The 10,000-nt window shown below is 47.1% G+C and overlaps 1 protein-coding gene across 6 annotated transcripts in view; it reads left to right on the forward strand.

The window, feature by feature from the left end:
- rbms3 (RNA binding motif, single stranded interacting protein) overlaps window positions 1–10,000 on the forward strand; it is a 151,295-nt gene that overhangs the window by 27,854 nt on the left and 113,441 nt on the right. For all 6 annotated transcript variants that reach the window (XM_062538348.1, XM_062538349.1, XM_062538345.1 and 3 more), the window contains one exon: window positions 4,880–4,938. In XM_062538348.1, the coding sequence (XP_062394332.1) occupies window positions 4,880–4,938 (59 nt within the window). The remainder of the gene's footprint in view (window positions 1–4,879; window positions 4,939–10,000) is intronic.

Consider the following 10,000-nt stretch of genomic DNA (forward strand, 5'->3'; position numbering starts at 1 on the left):
TCCTAATCAAAGTCTAATGTAAAGGCTTAATTTACCTCCCCCTTCCTTTGCCTTGGCACACTGCCAGCCCTTCACCTCGTTCAGTAAAGAAAATCATTCCATTTTGCCCGTCCTAATGAGCTGCGTCATGTCAAAGCAAACGTTAGCACTGCTCTTTAAGGGAGGCAGCCATTTCCCAGAATAATTGCTTTTCTCCGTCTTTGAAGAGCTGTTTGCTGTTTTCATGTCGACATGAGCGCAAAACCAACACTTTAATCTCCGAAAACGTCTCCGACATAGTTGTGCGTCTACGTTAAGTCTGGCGCGTAAACCTAGGCCGTGCTTGATTAGTTTTGGAAGGAGAGTTAGTCAGCGCTCCCGAAAGAAAGGAAAAGATGGATTTGGTGACCTTTTTGTGCTCTGTGAGCTCTACTTTAGAAGTTTAGACAAATCTCAGCCCACTGGCCCTGCTCTCCTGGCCTGGGTCTGGTCTCTTCTCCTCTCCTCTCTCTTTGTTCTTGGCAGCTTGTGTGTGTGTGTGTGTGTGTGTGTGTGTGTGTGTGTGTGTGTGTGTGTGTGTGTGTGTGTGTGTGTGTGTGCGCGCACATGTGTGTGTGTGTGTGTGTGCGCACATGTGTGTGTGTGTGTGTGTGTGTGTGTGTATCGTGGCAGCTGCGCGGGCCAGGCCTCCGTGTCTGAGGTAGCTCCAGAGGCTCTGCTGGAGCGTTTTGGACGGCGCGCGGGTGTAGCCGCTCCAGATGGACGCCGAGCCCAGAACATCCTGCCCCTTCCTGCTCCGTCTCCGTCTCGGCCCCGCCTGGGTCTGCTCTCCTCTCTTCTCTCTGCTCCCCTCTTTTCCTCTCCTCCCCTCTCTGATTAGTTCTTCTTTTTCCTCCCCTTCCCTCTCTGCTCTCCTCTCTTCTCTCTCTGCTCCCGTCTTTTCCTCTCCTCCCCTCCCCATCCCTGCTCTCCTTTCTTCTCTCTGCTCCCCTCTTTTCCTCTCCTCTCCTCTCTGATCAGTTCTTCTTTTTCCTCCCCTCCTCTCCCTGCTCTTCCCTTTCTTTTCTATAGTTTTTTTTATCTCCTCTCTTCATCCATCCATCCCTCCTTCCCTCCTTCCATATCTCTTCTCTTTGCGTTCTTCTCTGGCTTGCCCCCTGACCAGGCGGCCGGTCCTCCTCGCGAGCCCCTGTTTAGTGCATACGTACGGGGTTACGCAGGAGCTGGAGGGAAACGCTGCGCTCTAAAGGCCTCTTTGGGAGTGCACTGGGGAGGTGAAGGGACCTGCTGTACTTTCCCACCTGTTTATGTCTGAAACCGTTGGGTAAATTCCACATTGTTACGAGGGGAAATCAGACAGGCGGCCTTTTCTCTCCCCTTTGCCTGTGAAAACACGGAACAAGAACGACTCGTCAATGCGCTCTTGTTATGGCAGAGCCGTTTTATATGCTCTCTGTTGTTAGTTTTTCCATACTAATTTGACCAGGTAATGTGCAAGAATGTTGTAAACGTTTTGTTTTTTCTTATGTGTTCCGTGTTATTCGAGGTCATATTCCAACCACCCACCACCCCACACCACACCTGTTATTTGTTAGAGAAAGTTCCGGATAAATAAAGTCAGGTATATATTATGCAAGGGCACACCTGTGACATCCTCATAACATACAGTATAGACGTCACATTGAAAACTCTATGCTGTGTTTAGTGGTAGGCATTTTAAAACTAGCGAACGCTTCTAGTGAAAGTGTGTAGACGTCAGACTGTTATGGACACGTTGGGTAATAGAATCGGGCCCCAAAGACATTTGGATTAAATCTAGTAGGCCTGCAGGGTGTGGTAAAGCCCTGTTTATCTGTGTGCACATGTTTTCTGTGTTAGATTTCCCTCTGTCTTCTAATTGAGATGGATTACTTGGAAATTGTGTTGTGAAGATGTTTCTGTGGTGGATGCTATCAAACAGCAAGCTTTGAAGTAGTTGGAGATGGATTGAATTGTTCTCTAACAGGAAATGGATGAGAACTGGCACAGCTCACAGACTGAGGAAGAAAAAACAATATTACAGTAATGGATGTTCCCAGATGCAAACTTAAAACATTTTCAGACAGTCACATTCCATCGGATAGTCTGTCAAGACGAGAGAGTACTGATGGCATAAGCCTGGATGAATACAGCTATAGTGCCCGAGAGCTGCTTTAAACCGAATACTCTTTAACCAGTATGAGTTTAGAGTTGGTAATGTGTGCTGTGTTGTTCTGGTGCAGTTTTTTCTTTCTTTTCATTCTCTCTTGATCATCTGTTTGCTCTCTGTGCACCGTGTGTCTCTGTTTACTGCACAACACAAATGCAGAATCACGAAAAATAAAAGGTGTCTGGGTGAGAACCGGTTCTGTTGGAATTTAGTTGACTGCTAGCTTTGCTAATGCTGAGTTAACCACTGTGCCATGATTCTTTAGTAAAAACAAAGGAACAATCTACCTGGTGATGTTACACAAGGCGGTGCCTTCAAAACAACAACAAAAAAAGAATGTCAAAGTGAAACAGTTTCAAATGGCACATTATGGATGTTAACAGGATGTCCATACAGAGCAAGCTGCAACACAAGTGATACAGTATTTCTCAAGCCTCTCCTCGGTCTGTTTTGTTTTTCCTCCTTTTCACTTTCCCCCTAGTCTGTCTGCCACTCTTCCTCTACACATAAATATCTCCTAACGTCTGTCTCTCACACATTTCATCGCCGGGCCATTTGTATACTTGATGACTTGATGAAGTGACAACAGATCAGGCTTTCGTGGGTTCTCGCGTGTTGTTCTTGATTAGTGTCGTGTATGAAGAGAAAGCAGTTGTTTGTGCCTGATTGCTCTTCTGTGGTTGGCAAGCCAGCTCCGGGGGCCAAATGGCTTTGTTTACAGTACTCAGAAAAATCCAAACAAAATCAGTATTGTTCTTGCATTTGCGTTTTTTTTTTTTATTTCAGTTTGCCATTTCACGCATCTTCCACCCACCCACTCATGTAATTCTTTCTCCGCAGTATTGAAAATGGGAGCGTTTTGTTCTAGACTTTTCTCCTTCTCTATTCTTGCCCTTTTTAAATGTTTATGCATTCTTGGGACTAAAGAAGAACAGCAAAAAAAAGAGAGGAGAAATTGGATATTTGAACGTCGGACTTTCGGCAAACGCCAAAACAAAGAAAGTGTTCTCGTGAAAGCTCCTCACTGATCCCCTGTCCTGGAGAGGCCACGTGAAGCGAAGACAGCAGACGAATGGGCTGAGCTGGCCGTGAGAGGCCAGACGTTAGCGCCGTAACACACCGACGGGGTGGCAGCTGCTCGCACTGACACAGAGATGATCCGTCCTTTATTAAACAGCTCTGTCCCTGGAAAAGTGCAAGAATGTGCACCCCTCCCTCCCTTTCTGTCTCTCCCCCCCGTCTCTCTCTCTCCCACCTGCCCTTCCTCACTTCTGCCCTCTCTCTGTCCCTGTCTCTTTCTCTCTCTCTCTCTCTCTCTCTCTCTCTCTCTCTCTCTCTCTCTCTCTCTCTCTCTCTCCCTCCCGCCCTCCCTCTCAACTATACCTGCAGGAGTGTGAGGCATTAAACATTAATTAAAAGTCACATCGGAGGCGCCGCGCTCGTATCAGTCATCCTGTTAGTCCTGGCGGGCTGATAAGAAACTTTATTACCTTTTCCCTGCAAAGGAGGGAGAGAGGGGGCACTCACAAAGAGAGGAGAGGAGAGGGCAGGGGATGGCAGCGGAGGAGAGGAGAGGAGGAGGAGGAGGAGGAGAGAGGAGGAGAGAAAAGATCGCCCTCACTGTCCCACCTTTCAGAGCTGGGAATCACTGCACACTCAATGATCATCATTATTCTGCGTGGAGTGATACAATCTTCGGTTTGGCTCCTCGATCACCGCCACTCTCCCTCTCTCTCTCTCTCTCTCTCTCTCTCTCTCATGCGTGCTCTCGTTTTCACTCTCGCTCCGTCTCTCGTCACTAATTCCAAATTGCACATTCCTTAACGGAGACACAAAATAGCATGAAAAGGGGCCTTCCAGCTGGTCTTCAAAACGGAATGAAAGCGCGCTGAAGAGCCTCATAAGAGAGTTGTTTGGAGAGCGTGGAGAACTGGCTCCTATCAGTGTCAGCTTTTCATCACTGACTGACTGTGTGTGAGCCCTCCACGAGCCGCGTGGCGCTTTCTCTTCACACAGTTTTTATCTCGTGCTGAAATAAGAGTCTATAAAACGTACATCATTGTGAGCCCAGCTTTTAACAAGGCTAGCACACACCACGGAGCAACGAAATGCGCTAATAGCATTCAATAAGATTCAATTATTCAAGGCAGTTAAACAAAGCTTTAAGCCTTTTTTTTAAATCTTGTCCAAGCTAATCAACATTTTGTTTTTTTTGTCAATGGGAGCACTCTGTTCCTCATCACTGTCTCTCCTATGGTTGATTAATTTACTGTTGCTGAGAGTTCAAGTTGGGAGGTCTGCTAAAGAAATCCTCCCTGTGCTTCTGGTAGTAGTTCTAAGTCACACTTGGGACCCGAACAGGATGTATCGATAAACATTCCCTTATTAAAAGTTTAATGAGAGAGGAACTTTAGATTATCCCGTTACCAGCTCGCCAGGCTCCGCAGAGTTTCAGTCAAACTTTTTAATGAGGCGGGAACAAGTCTTACATCAATGTGGACCCTTTTGGTAGATTTCGAGGGTAATTAAATAACACCATCATGCACAAACAATCACTTGGGATGTAGCCACAGTAGGCTCACACACACACGCACACACACACACACACACACACACACACACACACACACACACACACACACACACACACAGAGACACACACAGACAAAGTTAGAAACACACATTAATGATTGTGTTCATTCTCTTTTTCAGATATGGGAAAATAGTGTCAACAAAGGCGATCCTGGACAAAAACACCAATCAGTGCAAAGGTAAGCCTGTACAGTATATATACCTATCAGCTTCACTATTAGATTCATCTCTCATGGATGGCATACTGTATATTTGCTAGGCCTTTTGTATTCTATTCAGAGCTAGATATGCTACTTCTGTCTACTCATTATGTGCAAAGATACTAATACACAAGAAGCGTAAACACAGAACCGAAAATCAATGACAAATCACTTTTGGATAATGTCATCAACAAAGTCGGCAAATGTCGGGCAAAACATTAATCCCATTTGGCGTGACACAGTGCATTCTCTATGAGATCAATTGTGTCCGTGTGATTGGTGAAGTGGCCCAGAAGCGCTCCATCAAGCATATGGGTGAGCGCTAGCCTAGCGTGATTGGGCTGAGGTGTTCATTACAGCAAGACGAGTGCTAGCAGGACAGCAGTTGTGGCCATCACGCTGGGATAAGTGTCGTGTGATTGCCTGAGAAGTCCTTCCAATGGGATTCACTGTTGATGCGGTCGTTAGAGCAGTGCTAATGGCGGGATAAGTGCCTGGCGTGACTAAAGGGGTTTTAACTTTGGCATCAGATCACCTCCCCAGGTCCGCCCACCGGTGTTGCACAAAAAGGCGGATTTGTGAAGTGTGTGTGTGTGTGTGTGCGTGTGTGTGTGTGTGTGTGTGTGTGTGTGTGTGTGTGTGTGTGTGCGATGGGAGGATTGGGGTTGTAGTGGAAGGTTTAAATATAGCTGGGAGTGAGGAGTGTGTGTGTGTGCATGTGTTTGTGTGTGTATGGGGGATGAAGGAGGTGCTTGCCTGAAATCGATGATTTAGCAGACAGTCTCTTTTCAGGAAACACTCAGGCAAGGGCCAGGAATAAACAGCTCAGCTTCCTCCACAATGTGCTGGGCTGGACACTGGCTAGGCTCCAGCCATGCCCATGCAAACGAACACACACACACACGCACGCACGCACGCACGCACACACACACGCACGCACGCGCACACGCACACGCACACGCACACGCACACGCACACGCACACGCACACGCACACGCACACACACACACACACTCCCTCCTCACTGAGCCTGCTCATGTTTGGCACATGCCTTGTTTTACCTGACCTTTATTTAACCAGAACAGGTCAATCGAAAGCCACTGCTCTTTGTACGTCACAGGCAGCCATCGCAGGGAGAAACAGAACCAACGTGTGTGTGTGTGTGTGTGTGTGTGTGTGTGTGTGTGTGTGTGTGTGTGTGTGTGTGTGTGTGTGTGTGTGTGTGTGTGTGTGTGTGTGTGTGAAACAGAACCAGTCAGATGGACGGCCAGCACAGAGGAAGGAGGCAGACAGGGGGGTCAAATCCCTCAGAGCCTTTTCCTCCTGTCCAATTTGTGAGCCCCGGCTCAAGGGCGCGGTGGCACTGCAGCAGCTCTCTATAGGATGGCAGAGCTACAGATGTACAGTAAGCCAGGCTCCCCTCCATAAGCACCTGGGATGCCATCCTGCATGCCTCAGTAACAGGTCAAGCCAGGTTCCCCTCCATAAGCACCTGGGATGCCATCCTGCATGCCTCAGTAACAGGTCAAGCCAAAGGGCTTTAGCTGCCGCGCCGCGTTTGCGTTTCTACTGTGAGTATGCGCGTCTGTTGGCTAAACATTGTCAGACATTTTTTCAGTGTTGCCTCTTGTGTCAAGATGTGGTGGTGAAGTGCACTTGAGTGCACATTTGGATCTGGATGTGTGGATTACAGCGGCTGTTTGGCTGTTTTAGAGCCGCTCGTAACAGCAGCACTCGCGCAGTGGAGGGACGTTTTCACTGCAGGGCCACGGTGTAAAGAAACCGTTCCAATGTTTTTTTTTGTCTCGGTCTTATTTACGTGCGGTGCAAAAATGAATCTCAGAAAGAAGTGGTGGAGGCAGGGCTGCTGCTGGAAAATTTGGGCCCCACGGCAGACAATACTCCCCCCCCCCCCCCCCACCCCCCACCGGATAATATATAGTATTATTGGAGGATGCTCTCTGGGGGCCCCTGTCAGTGCTGGGCCCTTAGAATCGTCCTAACTCCCCCCCCCCCCAATTGGTGCCCCTGGGTGGCGGCAGGTGGAGTGCAGGGTCACCTGGTAGGTCAAAGGTCACCAATGTGCCCTTTGGAGGTGTTGTGGGTCTGACAGTGTAGCACTAAACAAGGAAGCTGCCCCTCTGGTGATCCCCTTGACCCTCATCACCCCAACTGTCCGCCACTGAGGTCTCAGTACTGAGCAGTCATTTGAGATAACAACAACGCCCCCTCCTTATTTAGGCTGAATTAATGTTTATTCATTTTATTCGTTTAGCTGACTTTTTTTTTTTTAAATCCAAAGTGACTTAAAAGTGAATATCAACTCTCAAACTACAGTGCCGTAGGAGAGTAAACAATAAATATTACATTATCATATTACGGAGTTAACCAACAGATAATGATGCTGGAGGAAAGAAAGACCAGTTTCTCTGTATGTTGTGCGAAAGAGAGAGAGAGAGAGAGAGAGAGAGAGAGAGAGAGAGAGTGTGTGTGTGTGTGTGTGTGTGTGTGTGTGTGTGTGTTCTGTCAGAGACACTACTGAGAGTAAAGCTGAGGTCTGCACGGTGTGTGTGTGCTGTGCGTGTGCGTGTGTGAATGAGATAGAGGCTGTATTGGGGGATGATGGGTGGCACAGGAAACTGCTCCGGGGTTTAAAGGACTTCCATTTCCCAGAAATGCCCCCCACCCCTCTCCCACCCACCCCACACACCCCACCCCCACTGCTGGCAGAGCCTGTCCACCCAGATCGGCCTCACGCCAGGAATTATAGAAGCACAGGAGATTAGATGGGAAGAGGTGGGCCGGAGAAATAGAGCTTATTTCATTCATAGCTTTCAGTTCTCTCTCTCTCTCTCCCTATCTCTCTCTCTCTCTCTGTCCTTCTCTCTTTCTCTCTCTCTCTTCAAGCTTCACTGCATCCAGTATGAATTTCCAGGATGTTTTTATTGCTCTTTTTTCTGTTTTTTATTGCTCTTCAGATTTTGATCTGAGGGCCCTCTGGCTGTAGGTGCGAATTTGGCTTTTTTTTTTTTATTTATCTTTTTTATTATTATTATTTGGTGTGTTTGTGTTTGGAGGTATAACACAGATGTGGAGGGGAGTGAGGATGCATCTCTCCCACCTATTTCAATGGCCAGTGTTGTGCTAGCCTTTTCAGTCCTGGGAGTATGGAACTGACCATTGACATCTTTAAATAGCTGTCTCATGGCAGCTAACTTGGTGGTTTCCACGTGGTGATTTACCATTAAAAAACTGAGGAGCATATTCTGGTGTGCAGACTTTTTTTTTCCCCTTCATTGTATTCCCAGGTGGTAATACAGTGTCAGCTTGCCTCAGCAAGGTTCCTTGATTAGGAACCATTGCCCACACATTTTCCATTTTATGTCAGCACTAAACTCTTCCAGCTTTAGCTTTTCAATGAGATCTTCGGTCTGTCAAAGTGTCGTCATCTCCTTCCCACTTCTGATACTAGTGTGTCAGAGCCAGAAACAGTTCCTTTACCAACCAACTTCAGCTTTCCCCTCGCGAGATTGGCCATTGTAACACTGCAAAAACAACCAATCAAATGGGGGCAAAAGACTAGAACCTGAACCAGAAAGGCACACACTATTTTTGTGTTTTATATTCTTCTGGTTGAATTCTAATAAAGACCTCCGCTTCGCGTCGGAGCGTATCACAACCTCGATCGTACATTTATTTATGTGAACCGAGCACCGTGTCCATTATCCCTTACTTAAAGAGACCCTATGCAACTTTCTGCAGGAGACGATCGCTCATTGTTTACATCTGGAAGTCTGAGACGAAGAGCCACGCTTGCAATTTATATATTTAAATATAGCCTATACATGTATATATATACACGCTAAAACTGTCGGGGAAGCTCTGCAGAGAAAATGCAAGCATAAAACGAGCGAAAACGAAAAACGAAACCGAAACCAGAGATGAAATCGCCAATCCTGCATAGTTCCTCTTTAAACACTTTTGACTTAAACAGGTGAATAACAGTTATTGCTATTAACAGGTGAGCATGACAGCATTGTAATCATTATAGTGAATATGTTATACTCCAAAAACACTGTCCTGATATCACTACAATCTCACCGAGAACTAACTCAGCTCCTGGTTCTATTTATAGCCCACAAGCCTGGACTGCTGCATAGATAGGTTGCTTTCACGAAGACAGTCTTTCTTCACCTCCAAAAACGTACAGTAGTAGTGAGTGTTGAAAACATGCAAGGTGGAAATTGTTGACATATTCTTCTCTCTATGATACTATTGACTAACTCACTCCTTGATTTAACTAAGGCAGGTAGCCAAACAACGACCCATAGTTGACAAAAACACGATCTCAAAAGTTGAACTTTGAGCACCTTGCATGTTTAGAAGCCTCCTTTTTGTTTTTATTTGTCTGCACCTTACTCATTTGTTCTAATCACAGACAAAGGGCATCTCAGCCCAAACGCAGGCCTCGGCACTCAGCTTGCTCACGTCTGCTGTTTATCCATCCTCTCCAATGACTCGAGTATGTATGTGTGTGTGTGTGTGTGTGTGTGTGTGTGTGTGTGTGTGTGTGTGTGGGAAATTGCCCCTTTTTTACAATATAATTTCCTTTCGCTTGATGTGTATATACGGACATGTTCCAGTTCCACGTTTTGGGCTGCCAAGGCTCCGAGCGGAGCAGGGGCAGAACCGAGCGGAGCGTGGAGCGGAACCGAGCGAGAGCGGCGAGCGGCGAGCGGCTATTGTGCGCGCCTCCCTCCGTCCTCCCAATTCCACGGCCAGATAAAGACACATCAGACACGCGCGGCAGCGCCGAGGATCTGTAGCGAGATGGCACGCATCCATCGTGGCTTAAGACGTACGCAATTATGCAGTGCGCTAATTATGAGCACGTTTTTCTTTTTTCTTTTCTTTTTTTTAGAGCAGAGCAGAGCAGTTTTTTGATGCAAACAGCTGTTGGAAAAGCAGGGTGTGTGTGTGTGTATGTGTGTGTGTGTCTGCGCGTGCGTGCAAATGAGTGACGGGTGGTGATATGTAAAGG

Source organism: Sardina pilchardus, chromosome 6 (genome assembly GCF_963854185.1).
Source record: "Sardina pilchardus chromosome 6, fSarPil1.1, whole genome shotgun sequence".
NCBI lineage: Eukaryota > Metazoa > Chordata > Actinopteri > Clupeiformes > Clupeidae > Sardina > Sardina pilchardus.